Consider the following 17,417-nt stretch of genomic DNA (forward strand, 5'->3'; position numbering starts at 1 on the left):
TCTGTGAGGTGTTTGATCATCCACCTTAAAGCTCTCAGATTGGATGGATGGAGCCTCTGTCCTTCTGAATACAAAGCCACTCTGTTTAAAACAGTGAAACCTCATTGTTGATCCCTAGTTTACAATATTGTTTTGGAAATACATTTGTCCACAGAGTTACTTTTCGTGACTAGGTACAAATTTTAAAACATTTTTTTTATTTGCAAGCTTTCTTACATTCTGACTGTGCGTATTACGGATGAAAAAGTAGTGTCCAGTGGAGGCATTATGACCTATGACAGTCATAGGGAGTTTAGCAGAGATTCCATAATCACACTAGACATGTCTCTTTCCTTGTCCTTGTATAAAAGACTGAGAGATGTTTTGAATTAAAAAGTCTTCCATTCAAAGAATTACAGACTTGAAGGAAGAAAGGAAAGAGTGGATTTTAGCTATTTGTCATACAAGGAAAACGTCTGGAACTAATCAGATCATTGGATTGGTATGTTGACTTGGGATCTAAAAAATGTAGAATCCTTATGTGATATGGGAAAATTGCAACAAGTCCGGGAAAAAGAAAACTAGTTTGTACTGACGAGGCATTGGAAAAGTGAAGGGATAAAGTCCCAGTTAAGTGGAGAGGTATATCCCTCAAGTATGACAATATTTACAAGGCCTCACTTCTGTAGTACCAACTTAACAAAATTCATTAATTCCTTTTCAAATCATCCTACCCCTCCCACTTCCTGTTGTTACTGCATCTTTTAGTGATTTGTGTGAAAGCAGAACTGGTATATGGTCATAGGGATTGCTGATAAACTTTGATGTTGAGGATTGTAATTTAACACAATGATGTACCAGCAGAGTCTGTTTACTCATGTAAAAATAAGAAAATAATGAGCAGTGCGCAACTCGAAGCATTTGGTGATGGCTGTAGCACAATTGCTTTCTGAGATTCACAGTGTTATAAATATGGAAATAGCTCAGGCCACACACCTGCAGGTATTTGACACAACCACAGCTCAAAACACCTGCTACCTAAAACTTCCAAATTTATTGTCTGAACTTTACCAACATTTGAACTTTTGCTAACAGACAGATGTACACGTTCCCTTGTTCTGAGAAGCTAGGTACCACGTACTAAGTAGCATTAAGTGGTGTGTATCTTATCCAGACCATTCAACCACCCAATGTTGGTGTGGCACTAGAGCTTGGAACACACTGATACTTCATTGCATTTGGGCACTTTTTATTTTGCAAACAACTTCAAATTATTATTTTTCCTAATTAGGCTTCGTACTAAGATACGCAATATCAGTAACCAAATATTTCTTAAGTTTTTGATATTGATATGCAGAAAATACAACTATTTCAAACTATCTCTAATAAAATAGTTCATCTATGAAGTAGCATCTATCAAGCTCTTTCACAGTGTTGGCTTTTGAAGCAGACTTTAATAATATTTACCACAAAATGCAAATTTTTTCAGGTTGCTAATAATGACAGGAGCATTCGTAAAATTAAGAACTTTACACTTCTGTCTATAATTTCGTAACTACTGATTCTATTTTTGCAGCCATTGCCACCACAACACCAGCAGCAACAAATGCAGATAGTGGATGAGACTATGCTTGTGTCTGAGCCAAGACCGCCCAGGCCCAACAGCATTGAACTGAGGCGCACATACCCAGATGACGTCAACTCGTCGCTTTACAATTCCACTGGTGTCTACAGTCCACGTCATGCACCTCCACCCCCACATAGTCCTACGGAGCAATACTATCGGTTTGTTGCAGTCATTCTATCTTTTTTAACCTTTTTCACAATGGGCACTTACATATATTTAGTGCTTTTGATGAAAAGTGAGGTGTCACTAAAGCTACTGAATAATTTTGATAAGGTGAAAATAATTGTTTTGAGTGTTGAAACGACATGTAGTTTTAATTTTGAATCTGAAATATTTTAGTGCCATCTCCTAATAATAAAAACTCTGTAGGGCTGATACATAGTCTCTCAAAAGACAGATAATGCTTATGAAATACTACCACCGTGCCAACAAGTCATCATGTATGTAACATGCTTTGAGAGAACTGCCTATTTAAACTTGAAAACTATTGAGGTGTTTTTTGAAATTTTGTGTAGTAATACTTGAAATAAGGGAAAGGTAAGCACTCGCCTATTGGGAGCAATTCATGGAGCACAGTACACCTAATGGAAAAGAAGTTTTGGGATGAAAGCTAGTATGAATGTTGTTTCCTGTTACATATTTCTCTGCTTCACCCATCAATCTGGTATAGATGAGTGGTTGCCTTTTCCCTTATTTTACGTATTGCTTCGAGGAATTTCCACTGCTGTCTTGTATAGTAGTGATAGATTGGAACTGGCTGATATTTATACAGAGACAGGCCATTGTACAAGCATAGTCCTCAGTGCAGTTGACTTACAAGGAACAGTTGTAAGAAAATGATACAGACTGAAAAAGTAAGTAAACTGTTTATTGTTTCAAAAGTAATTGCTATAACTGTTAACACATGTATCCCACTGTGAGAGATGATGATGGATACCTATATGGAAATAAGTTTGCGGTTGCCTGTGGAATCACATTTGTACCTGGGCGGGCACATCTTCGTCTGAAACAAATATAGAGGCACCAGTTCATGGGAAACTTCTACGGTGTGTTGAAATAACCTTTGAAACATGTGGGTCCTCCAAGATGGTTTTTGACTATGCTGCAGGAAGTTCACAGGGAAGCCCTTGCACATCCTCCATACAGTCTCAATTTCACCCCATGCGATTTCCATATTTTTAGAGCCTGAAGAAAGACATTCATTGCCATCCTGTCTCACAGTAGGATAAGTTTATTAACAGTGACAGAGATAACTTTTAAAATAATAAACAGTTTTGTTACTGTTTTCCCCACCTTGTGTTCGTTCATTCGTTCGTTCTTTCCTCCTCCTCCTCCTCCTCCTCCTCCTCCTCCTCTATCTCTATATACCCACCTCCCTTAGGCATTGATTTTGTATATCTCACTTTCTGTCATAGGCCATTGGATGGCAGACAGGGACTCCCAATCTATACTTCATCACAGTAGGAAACATTATTTCAGAGCCATGAATGAATGGCTAAGACCCATTGCTACCTGGATTGGAATGTAATAAATTCAAGGTGGTTATGCTGTATAATGGGGTTCAATTATATCCGTTAGAACCAAAAATATGTAACAGAAAACATTAAACTAACAGTAAGTTAATTAGTTTTATGTTGTATGCATAATTTGCACAATAAACTGTAATGATTTGGACGAGTAGCTTTATATTCACATTGCAAAGTAATGGCTACATGCTGAACATTTATAAGGGTGTTTTATTATTATTATTATTATTATTATTTTTAATCTGCAGATGCGAGTTAGGAATTCGTATGCACCACATTTTACACATTACAATAATAGAATAATTTCTATGGGATAGGAGTAGTTCTCCATTTTGTTTTCAAATTTCTTTGCTGTCTGTCAGGCATTTTATATCACTCAATAAGTTACCAGAAATTTTAGTTGCAGCAGTGTGCAGCCATTTTTTATGCTAAAGATAACCTTACTGTGAATGATGTCATTTTTTCCTTCTGGTATTGTAATTATGTACATTATTGTTCCTTTTGAACTGTAGTGGGTTATTACATTTATTTACAACAGACTTCCTGAGGCTATAAATATACTGTGAGGCTGTACTCACAATGGCCTACTCCTTAAACTGATGTCCAAAAGATGATTTCGAGTGCACACATTATCCTTACAGCAGGTTGTTAGCAGTAAAGACTTTCTTTGTTAAAGATGAGATATCCCAGAACATTATCCCATATGATATTAAATATGCAAAGCTTGTCAACTTACGGATACGTCTTTCCCCAAAATTGGCATTGATTCTAAGTGGAAATGTGTCTAAACTAATTTGTTCCAAAAAGTGTGTTCTTACAGTTCAAATTCTCATTATTATGGACTCCTAAGGATTTTGAAGTTTCCATCCTGTTTATTATTTTCTTACAGTGTGTTACACTTACCATTGGTTGTAGTGCAGAACTGGGTAAGTTGTGCCTTTCTACAATTGAGGATGAAACCATTTGCAGAAAACCAGTCGGTTACACTCGTAAGAACATTGTTTACCAACCGTTCCGTCGCTGTATGCGTGCTTGGATTGATTACAGTACTGGTGTAATCTGCAAAATGGACAAATTCTGCTTGTTGTATATTAGATGGAAGATACTTGACACATATGAGGATCAAGAGCTGACCTAAGATTGAGTCTTGCAGAGCCCCATAGATCATTCCTCCCCACTCAGAATAATGTCCCCGGACTACACTGGCTCAATTACTAAGTGCAACACAACTTTCCACATTCTTTTGGTTAGATATGATAGTACACCATTAATCCCATAAAACTTCGGTTTATCTAGGAAAATATTGTGATTATTTCAGCCAAATGCCTTAGGTAGGTCACCAAAAATACGCAATAGAACTATATAGTTGTTTAATGCTTTAAAGTTTAGGCATTAAGTGGGCGTAGTTTGTCTAATTGGTGGTGGTGGTGGTGAGATGCATAGTCATAATTTTTAATCACTACTTCAAAAAAATTATTACATAATTAACACTTTGTCTACCGGCGACACCACAGTGGTGTCTTGTGCATAGTATTGCTGAGTGGCCGGTCACATCACTTCAGTGTCTTTTTCATTCTATTGGTGTTTTGTTTAGGTAACAATTAGTTATACACGTCAACAAGTTTTTTGTTTTTGTAAGTACTTGTGCACTTTCATCATGGCAGACGAAAGAGACAATATGATTATTTACGATGACTGCGCGGACACCTTGTCTGACGTTCTGGACGACTTAGCCGATTGCGAAGAAGACATTGGATATCAAAAAAAGTGAACGTGAAACAGAATCGTTGGAGGATAGTGAAATACGTCAAAGGAGAATACAGCAAATGCTATGGTTGCCAACTGATTCAGATGAATCAGAGGAAAAAGGCAGACTATGATTTACTGAGGCTTGGTAATAAATTTTAAGGATCTCCGGGTCCATGCATATTTCCCAAAGATACACAGAGCATCACGGATATGGTAAAATTATATATGAGAACAATCTATTTGAATATATTAGCAATGAAACCAACAAGTATTACAGTCAAAATTGCAATAGAAGGATACCGGATTTAAAAATGCCAAATTTGTTGATGTTACGGGACTCGAACTTAGAAAATGGGTTAGGCTTGCTATCCTTATGGTTGATGATTACTGGTCAACGAATCCATTGATTGACACACTGATATTTCACAAAACGATATCTCTCAACTGATTCAGACAAATATTATCATGTTTACATTTTTCTGACAACAACAATAAACCGGATAATGCCGACTGGCTTTTCAAAGTGAAATTCATACTTGATTGTTTTTCCCAAAAATTTAAAGAAACGTTTAATCTAAGTTGAAACATCTCAGTTGATGGAAGAATGATACCATGGCATGGACAGTTAAATTTTAAAGTTTACAATCCGTCAAAAATTATGAAATGTGGCATACTCATTTTGATGCTGTATGATTAGAGCACGTGATACATTTCCTCATTAAAGATATATGCCGGCACTGGACAACATCTAGCAGAAACAGTAATGGAACTATTGACACCTTCTTATGCAAAGTGGCATCACCTGTACATTGATAATTATAACAACAGTGTAGAACTTGCAGGGAAGTTGCTTGAAAAGCAAATTCGAGTTTGTGGAACAATTCTGCGAAATAGAGGATTTCCGGAAAAATTAAAGTGCCCAAAAGTGTGTGTGTGTGTGTTTGAAGCTTGTCATCAACAGAAAGGTGACAAGTGGCCAGCGACAAACGAAGTAATCAGAATTCGTGGTGCTGGTGCTAAGCGAATAAATTTGTACTAGACATGTGGACGGCAAAGTTGGAACTTTCACAGGTACATAGATGAAGTCTTGGTACATATATGCAGTCCGTGAGCTGCAATGCCATAGGTTGCCACTAGGAGAGCAAAACAAAATAGTGCTACCCATTGAAGAAAAATTGTAATGTATCATAATTCACTTTTGGTAGCAGTGGAAATGTTGTTGTTGTCTGGCCAATGCAGACAGTCAAAGAAGTTGTCTGAATTGGCCTGACACAGCTACAACATTTCCACTGCTGCCAAATGTGAGAACTATCAAATGGTACTCCACATTATCGAAGGGCAGTGCCCATTTTGTTTTGGCTTCTTTAGTGGTGTGTTATGGCTTTGTGGCTATGTACCAGGACTGCATTTGTCTAACTACAAATAAAAAAACTAACTATGTAACTTTATTTCAAAGGTGATTGTTAAAATTTTTTACTGCCCTTTGTATTTGTTTTAATTATTTTTATTATTATGCAGATTGTTTCAGGAGAGTGTGGTTTTTACAAAATTGAGACTAACCATTCTCGTTGAAGGAAAAACATATTTCTTTTGAGAGTTTTTCTACAAGATTTAAACTGTGGTACTGAATATCTCATTTACAGATAAATGTGAGTTAAGCCACAATAATGGCTTCTCAGGCAGTCAGATGAGATGTTATAGATAAGAAAAAAATTAAAATTACAAGCAGTAATAGTAGTAAAAATTAGCAGTGGTAAAAGTAGTAAAGTTTTTGTCAAAATGAAGACAGTCTCTGAAAAATATCATAGTTAGTTTTTTATCGGTATGACCATCGTATCTGTCCCATATTCCATTATTCATCAAAGGCACCTTCACAAATTGGCATCACTGATTTTAATTTTCTGATTAAATTAAATGGAATTTGTGTCATGACAATTATTGAATGCATAAATGTTAATTAGCAATAATGAACCCAGAAAATACATCTCTCCAATCCAAATGTCCATCCCAAGGATAAAAGTAGCTGTTAAATGGCAATTTAATCATGCTGTGGTATCCCCCTCCCCTTTCTTTTTCTTCTGTTTCACTTCAAACACCAAACACACAGAAACTGAGGGTTTAGATTGTGGGTAGTCCACCTACTCAATTTGAAACTTGGTCATATCATTAGTAAATGGAGAAAAAGTTAGCATTTAGCATTTTAAATTTCACAAAGAGCTACTCATTTATTTTTTTGAATTCCTAAAACTTGAAAGGATGGAGGGGGGGGGGGGGGTAGAGACAGATTTGAAATAAATTTCTATTTGCTTAAATTTTCAGTGAACAAAATCAAAGTCCTTAAAAATTTCAGCCGTTTTGTTTGATAATGGATAATTGAACAAACTTTCATCTATCATAAAATCAGTATTTGCAACCCTGATACTTAGATTTTGTATATTGACTATCATTCATAGTAAATAAGCACTGATGGAACATTTGGAGATCCCAACCACAGAGAGAGTTGCGCTGCATCCCTTTTTATTGTGTCACTTGTTTGCTATAATTGATAATACTGAACTTACATTACTGTATTCCATTTACATAAAGCAGATTCATTTATATCAGACAGTTACAGTAGTTAATAAAAAATTTTATATGCATAGTGTTATTCTGGCACTGAATATTCCATAGCCCCTTTCATAATGGAAAATACGATTGTCGTTATCAATGTGCGTGGAATTCTAGTTGTTCCTGTTCATGAAAACTTCACTTCTCACATTGCATTAGTAACTTAACTTGATCTTTTACAGACCAAATTATGTTGGAGGATATGATGAAGCAACGTACCAGCAGCACTACGCACAAGGGCAGACGTTGCCCAATGAAGGCTATCCAACTCCCAACAATCACACCCCTAGCCGTAGCAATGGCCCTAGAGGGGTGTCTCAGAGGCCATCAGTGCCTCCACCAGCACCTCCAAGCAACAATTCTAGCAACAGGTACCATTCAGGATTCACTTACAATGTATAGATGCTGACACTCGCAGTACTTGTTTATCCCTTCACAGTATTCATTTTCCTTGTTAGCATTTTAACTTAAAGGTAATATGAGAATCTGATTGGCCAAGTGGTTTCTTCTTCTTTTTTTCCCAGCATTCAGTAAAACACACACACACACACACACACACACACACACACACACACACACACACACACACTCACACTCATATCCTTAGCCCTTAACCCCCTTCTCTCTCTCTCTCTCTCTCTCTCTCTCTCTCTCTCTCTCTCTCTCTCTCTCTCGTGTGTGTGTGTGTGTGTGTGTGTGTGTGTGTGTGTGTGTGTGTGTGTGTGTGTGTGTGTGTCTCCCAACACACAAACTATTAGGTGAGTTGTCACTTTTATTTTACTCCTCAGTAGCGGAAAGGAGAAAAATAAAAATAAATTAAAAGACGGGGTGTGGCAGTGAAATGATGGCTGTGTAGTGCTGAAATGGGGACTGGGAGGGGGCTGGATGGGCGAGGACAGTGACTAATGAAGGTTGAGGCCCTGATGGTTACGGGAACTTAAGAGTATTGCAGGGAACTTTCCCACCTGTGCAATTCAGAAAAGCTGGTGTTAGTGGGAAGGATCCATATGGCACAGGCTGTGAAGCAGTCATTGAGATGATGGGTATCATGTTTGGCAGCATGTTTTTTGGCCACAGTTTGTCGGTGGCCATTCATGCGATCAGACAGCTTGTTGGTTGTCATGCCTACATAGAATGCAGCACAGTGGTTGCAGCTTAGCTTGTAAATCACGTGACTGGTTTCACAGATAGCCCTGCCTTTTATGATATAGGTGATGTTAGTGACCAGAATGGAGTAGGTGGTGATGGAAGGGTGTATGGGACAGGTCTTGCATCTAGGTCTATTACAGGGGTAAGGGATTGGGAGCAGGGGTTGTGAAAGGATGGACAAGTATATTGTGTAGGTTTGGTGGACAGTGGAATACCACAATAGGAGGGGTGGGAAGGATAGTGGGCAGGACATCTCTCATTTCAGGGTATGAAGAGAGGTAATTGAAATCCTGGTGGAGAATGTAATTGCTCCAGTCCCGGATGGTACTGAGTTATGAAGGGAATGCTCCTCTGTGGCCGGACTGTGGGACTTTGGGAGGTGGTGGGAGACTGGAAAGATAAGGCACGGGAGATTTGTTTTTGTACAAGGATGGGAGGATAATTATGGTCAGTGAAGGCTTCAGTGAGACCATCGGTGTATTTTGAGAGGGACTGCTCGTCACTGCAGATGCGACGACCATTGGTGGCTAGGCTGTACCGAAGGGACTTCTTGGTATGGAATGGGTGGCAGCTGTCGAAGTGGAGGTATTGCTGGTGGTTAGTAGGTTTGATATGGACGGAGGTACTGATGTAGCCATCTCTGAGGTGGAGGTCAGCATTTAGGAAGGTCGCTTGTGGGTTGACTAGGACCAGGTGAAGCCAATGTGGGAGAAGTTGTTGAGGTTCTGGAGGAATGTGAATAAGGTGTCCTCACCTTCAATCCAGATAGCAAGGATGTCATCAGTGAATCTGAACCAGGTGAGGGGTTTAGGATTCTGGGTAAGGAGGATTCCTCTAGATGGCCCATGAATAGGTTAGCGTAGAATGGCGCCGTGCAGGTGCCCATAGCCGTACCGTGACTTTGTTTGTAGGTAATGTCTTTAAAGGAGAAGTAATTGGGGGTGAGGATATAGTTGGCCATGGAGACAAGAAAGGAGGTTGTTGGTTTGGAATCCATAGGGCATCTAGAAAGGTATTGTTCAATAGTGGTAAGGCTATGGGTATTAGGAATGTTAGTGTACAGGGAGGTGGCATCAGTAGTGACGAGCAGGGCACTGTGTGGTATAGGGACAGGAGCTGTGGAGAGTCGGTCAAAGAAATGGTTGGTATCTTTTATATAGGAGGATAGGTTCCGGGTAATAGGTTGAAGGTGTTGGTCTATGAGAGCAGAGATTCTCTCAGTGGTGACTCAGTAACCGGCGACAATGGGGCATCCTGGGGGGTTGGGTTTATGGACTTTCGGAAACATGTAGAAGGTGTGTGTGTGTGTGTGTGTGTGTGTGTGTGTGTGTGTGTGTGTGTGTGTGTGTGTGTGTGTACTGCTGACAGAGGCCTTAATGGCCGAAAGCTATAATTGTGTGAATCTTTTTGTTGTGCCTGTCATGACTCGGCATCTCCGCTATATGATGAGTACCAACTGTGTGTGTGTGTGTGTGTGTGTGTGTGTGTGTGTGTGTGTACTGCTGACAGAGGCCTTAATGGCCGAAAGCTATAATTGTGTGAATCTTTTTGTTGTGCCTGTCATGACTCGGCATCTCCGCTATATGATGAGTACCAACTTCCCTTCTCTGGTATTGTTACATTCCATCCTGGGTTTTCCATTGTTTCATTCTAGTTAGGGTTTTACATCCAGTGGATGGACGATCGCACACAACATGCACATTCACATCATAAGGCATTGCAAATCATGTGGCCATAAAAACCATCATATCTCGTAAATGATTCAAGGCATTGAAATTTATTTATTTATTTTTTGAGACATGGAAGTAACCATTCAACAGCAGAGAGTGATCGGGAGCTCGGGACGCCCACAGACGTCCATAGCACTGTAGGAAAACACACATGGCGCATGTACACATGTCCACAGCACCTGGGAAATGTCATAGCAGGATGTGTGTGTTCACCCACAACAAAGAAATGTGGCGCCGTCTCACACACACACACACACACACACACACACACACACACACACACACAGAGAGAGAGAGAGAGAGAGAGAGAGAGAGAGAGAGAGAGAGAGAGAGAGAGAGAGAGAGAGAGAGAGAGAGTGTTTACTTGTCATTCTTTTTATGAAGTTAGAAGAGGGATGGCTCTTACTATGATGTAGCCTGATCACTTGAAGAAAATAACTTCAGTGTGGGTGAGAGATGGGATGTGAAGAGAATGATATGGTGGTTGGTGGTCGGTTGTACTTGTTCCTTGAACTTAAATGCATCCACAACACCTGCATCTACCAGGAACCACTTTCATTTATATGACTGTTAACTTTCCTCTGGTTGCAGTTCCTTTGAATTCCATTGCAATGAAGGCTTTGCTTTCTTGTATACACAGTCCTTATGCGAGAAACATTTGTCCTGAATTGAATCTGATAAATTTTATGACATCACACAGTGGCTTCGCTTTCTACATCGAGTTTTCATGATGATTAAAATTATTTAGCATCTGTTGTAACAGTTTGTTCTTGAGTATGTGAAACTTTGAGTGGTCTGTTTTATATTACCATTAAACACAAAATGATGTAGTTAAACACAGAATAGCTTAACCACTGGCTGAAATTTCATATAAATAATGTTTTCAGTTTGTGCGTATTAGTCCTGCTCTCCAAAGTTAAATTGTTCTTACATTCATTACTAATCTTCATCTGACTGCTTGTTATGTAAATATTGAGATACTCTGTTTCTATTAAATTTAAGTTACATTTCTTAATCATACAATATACAGCAGTTAAATAACGAGTAATTTGTTTTATCAATAAAGCAACTTTTGTTTCTTTTTCAGTACACCAACTGTGTCATCCGCTACAAATACGCCAACACGTGGCCGCAGCACAAGCACAGGGCGTGAGACATTGCCTCCACCTCCACCACCTCCAGTGGATGTCCCATTATCACCACCCCCAAGTGCAGGCCCATTGTCTGGAGGCGAGAGTGTTCCGGACAGTCCTGCATTGCAGCGGGCAGTTTCACCAGAACGGCCACCATCAGATTTGCCACCCCCACCACCTTCACCTGATAGACAGTTACAACCAGCCCCTCCTGTCCCGTCTCCCCCACCACCACTACTTCCGATGCGACCTCCTTCACCGTGCGATGTGCCACCACCCCCGCCCCCACCACCTCCTCCGCCTGTTATTGCTACTTCTAATGGGTTACCAAATGGCCCAATCTCTCCACCACCAGTGACAACTCCTGCCCCTCCGCCTCCCAACTCACCACCCCTGCCAAATGGTGACATTGGGAAGTCTCCGAATAAACAACAGGTATGTATCAAAAAGTTGTAACGTGTGAAACTGTGTAAATTGGCTTAGACTCAAATATTTGTAAGAGTTGTCTGTTTATTTATTGATTCTCCCCTGTAATTAATTATTTCTAAATCATAATTCTGTGCTTTGTGAAGTAAATGTTCCTGGAAGTTTGGTTGGTGCATATAAAAACTATATAGTAATAGTATTGCGAGGGCTTTACTCTCGTTAATGTTGGGCTAATTTTTGTACGGTTTATGGTTTCTAGTTGTAATATTGTCTGGATAAACTTATGATAAAGAAAAATTTAACTCCCTATTGGGAGATATTCATGTGACTAACTAGCTACTTTTAATTTGGAAATTTAGACATTGTAATCAGTCGTTTTTCCACGTTTGGCATTAACGCAAAAGCTAAAGATTTTTCTCACCAGCAGCTGAGCAAATGTTCATAGTCCATATTTAAATTTACACAATAGAGGGAGATAAAAAAAATACACAAGAGCACAGCACAGTAAAAGCAGGATCCAAATGGGAAATTGTGTGAAGCTGTCCTTGAAGTCAACCATTCTACTATGCAGGATATTCTCCAACTGAGCGAGTCTAGTTTAAGTTGAAGCCATATTTTGGTGGTGGCTATTAACCTGCATGGGTAGTATGTTAATGGTCCCTCTTATATAGGATGCGATAAAATTTGTTGCAGCAGAGTTTGTTTATTGCTGTGGTGCTTTCCTTTAATTACGCAAAAATGCCAGTGAAGTGCTGGAGTTTGGGATGGTGGAGGGAAGAAGAAAAAGAATAATAATGCAAAGCAGCTCACTGAAAAAGTATGAAAAAATGCTGAATACAAAAAGAAACACAATATATCATTAGTGCCGAACATGGTCCAAGATGTTGATGTGATCAGATCCAGATAGGGAAGGACTACAAAGGAACAAAATCACAATTTTTGTAATTAGCATTATCTTCAGTCAGAGTGATATCCTAGACATCACGCCCAAAACATTTAGTTTAGTCAAAAATGGCACCAAAATTCCACATCAAACAGTAGTCTTAAAACTATGCAACAGGTGTTCAACTTTCTGATGCATACCTTTTCAACTATTTGGGGCTGATGCCAGTAAAAATACAGGCACAGACAGCCTGCATGAAAGTCTGTCTTCCATAATTTTACCTCACACTTCCTCGATGTTCTTTGTAATTCCTATTTGTCTCCTAATGTTTCCTACAGAACTAAGCTTCTTGTTAAAGACTGTAGTTTATTTATCTATTATTTATCGAATAGTGACAACAGCAAATATTGAGAAATGCATAGTGCTTACAATTATACATTTAAGGATTTAGGCACAAAGCTAATATGTTAAAATCCATAAAGTTAATAATTGAATAACACTAAAAGGAGGACATTTAAATTATAAAATTAGGACTTTTAATTAAAACAGATACATTTAGCCAGATTTACACTTGTTGAATGAAGACAGTTGATAGCAGAGGGAGTGGCATTAACAAAAATCACTGAATGGTCCGGGATGCTGCTTTCTCAGAGGACAGTCTCTGACAGTATGCTGAATGGTTTGTTGTTGGGCCCCGCAATTACGGGCTGGAGAATCTCGGCATCCCCACTTGTGCATTGAAGCATTGCACCTAGGGTGACCAGTTCTTATCAGTTGTGTTCACTCCTTTTCAGATCAAATCCTGATAGACTGGCACGGGGATCTTAAACACGTTGATGATTTGTTGTTGCAGCATTTCATCTCCTGCACCACTCTTCTTTCAGTCAAACTTCTTGTTGGTTTTTTCCATTCTCATGGATTCGTTCAAATGTATGTCTAGTTTCCTTGTATGTGTTGGCATACTGGGTCACAGTATTCAGTTACTAGGTGTACTACTGTCAGAGCTCCAGTCCATAGATGGAAAGCTTCAGCATCCCAGGTTGTGCCAGCCAGTTTCATTGTGATTTTATTTTGAGTCTTCAGCTTTTAGCTAGGTTTTTCCAGGAATTTTTATATATTAACTACTTATCAAGTAGGACACAAAGGTATTCAGGCTGGAAATTGTCTAATCCTCTGTTGGCAGAAATTTACATTGGGCTGTTGGTTTGCTGTTCTGTTGCTTAAGTGAAATATGTAGACTTCTGTCTTGGTTGCATTTGGTTGGAATCTCCATGCTTTGTAATATGCGCTGAGATTTTCTTAGTCTGTAGACAATATAGTGTCTCCTTCCTTGAGTGTGCTGGTTAGTATGGCTGTGATAAGGAAACTGGTCCAGCAAAACGTTTTGCTAGTAGTGTTTGGCATGTCCCTGCTACACAGGTTGAAGAGCCAGGGTACTAGGACAGATCCTTGGGGAAGCCCATAACATGCTGGACAGTCGCTACTTTTGTCCAACGCTAACCTTGAAGTAACAGTTGGTTAACCTATTTCAAAGGCTACAGATGTCTCTGGTTTCTTCTGGAAACTTCTAAAGAAACAGATATTACTGTATAATAGGTATAAAACAAAATGTAGGCCTATAAATACAGAGATGCTGAATGAAACACATTTGGCTGTCAAGAGAGCAATGCACGCTGCCTTCAATGACTGCCATAGCAGAATATTGTCAAATGACATTCCACAAAATTCAAAGAAATTCTGGTCATGTTATGGGCTGTTAGTGGCACCAAAGTTAGCATATGGTCCTTCGCAAATCAGACGGGAACTGATATTGAGGGTAGCAAAGCAAAAGCCGAAATGCTTAACATAGTTTTCAAATTTTTCTTTACAATGAAAAACCCAGGAGAATTGCCACAATTTAACCCTTGTACAACTGAAAAGAAGAGCAAATTTTGTATTAGTGTCAGTGGTTTGGGAAACAGCTGAAATTGTTAAAACTGAACAAAGCTCCAGGGCACGACAGCATCCGTCAGATTCTATACTGAATTTGCGGCTAAGTTAGTCCCCCCCCCCTTTGTAACTATAATCTATCATACATTGCTTGAACAAAAAACCATGCCCAGTTCCTGGAAAAAGGTACAAGTCACACCCATCTATAAGAAGTGTAGTAGAGGTGATCCACAAAACTATCGTCAAATATACTTGACATCAGTTTATTGCAGAATCTTGGAACATACTCTGAACTCAAACATAATGAGGTATCTTGAACAGAATGACCTCCTCAGTACCAACCAGCATGGATTTCAAAAACATCGATCATGTGAAACCCAACTCACGTTTTTCTCATAACATACTGAAAGCTTTGGATCAAAGCAGCCAAGTAGATGTAGTGTTTCTTGTTTTCTGAAAAGCATTTGACTCAGTACCACACCTATGCTTGTTGTCAAAAGTATGATCATATGGGGTATCAAATGAAATTTGTGTCTGAATTGAGAACTTTTTGGTAGGGAGGACACAGAATGTTATCTTGGATGGAGAGTCAACTGTAGATGTAAAAGTAACTATGAGTATGTCCCAGGGAAGTCTGTTGGGACCCTTGCTTTAATATTGTATGTTAATGACCTTGCAGACAATATTAATAGTAGAAACAGGCTTTTTGCATATGGTGCAGTTATCTATAATGAGGTGATGCCTGAGAGAAGCTGCAAAAATATTCAGTCGGAAGATTTCAACATGGTTCAGAGATTGGCAGCTTGCTCTGAATGTTCAGAAATGAAAACTTTTGCATCCCACAAAATGAAAAGACATAATATGCTGTGACTGTCAATGAGTCACTGCTGGAATCAGCCTCCTTATACAAGCATCTAAGTGTAACATTTTGTATGGATGTGAAATGAAATGATCACTTAGATTTAGTGATGGATAAAGCAGGTAGTAGACTTTAGTTATTGGTAGAATACTGGGGAAATGCAATCAGTCTACAAAAGAGATTGCTTACGAAGCACTCAGAACCATCTAGAATATTGCTCAGGTGCATAGGACCCTTACAAAATAGGTACATAGGTTTAATTTGAAAAATTGAACGGATACAGAGAAGGGCCGCATGAATGGTAACAGGTTTGTTGAATCCACGGGAAAGTGTCACAGAGATACTGAAGGAACTGAACTGGCGGACTATTGAAGACAGATGTGAACTATCCTGAGAAAGTATACTAACAAAGTTTCAAGAAACAGCTCTAAATGATTACTCTAGAGATGTGCTACAACCTCCTACGTAACACTCCCAGAGCAATCATGAGAGTGACGTTAGAATAATTTATGCATGCATAGAGGCATTCAAAAAATAATTCTTCCTATGCTCCATATGTTAATGGAAGAGAAGAAACCCTAATAACTGGTTCAATGGGACATGCACTATGCCGTGCATCTCACTCTGGTTTGCAGAGTATAGACATAGATGAATCCATCCTCAATGTAGGATGTCAAGGCTAGAACCTATTCACAGCAGCTGTGCTGCCTTCTGAACCCAGCCTGATATGTTGGAGGTATACAGTGGAACTTCAATCTTGTGCCACTTAAAACTCAGTCTCATCTCTTTGCATACTCACCAACTTTTTAAATTCAGACACTGAGTCTCCAAGAATATGCTTGGTCATAATAGGGGAAGTGTTGCCAGTTTCTGGCTAGTGAACTCATATTGGCTGGTGACTTGTTAAGTCATGCAATAGTGAATACAGCCACCACACCACCCTAACAAACATAAAATGAGCTCACCTACTGGATGTGTGAAGAGAGGGAGCGGCCCTTCAGTGACGGGGAGCAGGTAAGGGTGAAAGCATTTTGTGAAGAGCTGAAAATATACTTACCATCCAGATGATGTGTTATGACAGAGATGTCACACAGAAATAGAGCAAGGGTTTCGCGATAGCACATTTTAAAGACTGGTGTTCAAATCTGACTTGATACAGTTCCAACAACTACATATTCTACTCTATAAATATACTTTGCACTACACACTGTAGATCATAAAGAATGACAGCAATGAAGTGAACTTTCATGAACCATAACTTTCTTTGAAATTTTCATTTTACACAATATTCAGAAATTCATTAAGACAACTGTAATAAGCTTGTAATGTCAGTTGCGGAAATAAACTCATTTTTTCACATCTTTCTCTCTCGTCAAGCCTAAAATGACACTATAATGGTGGTGGGCATATGAAGTGTGGCTCATAAGACAAGCATTAAACAGTAACAGCAATGGTGTTTCATTAAGCAGATGTCAGAGTTTGTGCTTATAGTTTAATCACTTACCTGCTGTGATGTTTTTGGCTTAATTAAACATATTCATCAGTTTTTACTTTTATCTGGGTGAGCACAAAGGATGATCGCTCAAATTAGCATGTTAGAAAATGGCTCAATTACCTTGTGCCCAGATAAAAATTTCAATTTTTTATTAGTTTTTACTTGCTGTTGAACATCTGTGTTTTTTTTAAGAACTGATAAAATTTACCACCACAAATTACTGCAGAAACATTGTGTTGTACAATATTTTCCTTCACTTAGATAGATTTTAGACAAAGTATAGGAGAGGATTGTGGTTTTTAATCATAAATGCCAGTTACGTATG

General features: G+C 39.0%; 1 protein-coding gene across 3 annotated transcripts in view; it reads left to right on the forward strand.

Moving 5' to 3' along the window:
• Positions 1 to 17,417, forward strand: part of LOC126334949 (wiskott-Aldrich syndrome protein family member 3) — a 254,690-nt gene that overhangs the window by 223,752 nt on the left and 13,521 nt on the right. For all 3 annotated transcript variants that reach the window (XM_049997692.1, XM_049997693.1, XM_049997695.1), the window contains exons 7-9: positions 1,556 to 1,764; positions 7,671 to 7,859; positions 11,455 to 11,935. In XM_049997692.1, coding sequence (XP_049853649.1) covers positions 1,556 to 1,764; positions 7,671 to 7,859; positions 11,455 to 11,935 — 879 coding nt within the window. The remainder of the gene's footprint in view (positions 1 to 1,555; positions 1,765 to 7,670; positions 7,860 to 11,454; positions 11,936 to 17,417) is intronic.

Source organism: Schistocerca gregaria, chromosome 2, assembly GCF_023897955.1.
Source record: "Schistocerca gregaria isolate iqSchGreg1 chromosome 2, iqSchGreg1.2, whole genome shotgun sequence".
Classification (NCBI taxonomy): Eukaryota; Metazoa; Arthropoda; class Insecta; order Orthoptera; family Acrididae; genus Schistocerca; species Schistocerca gregaria.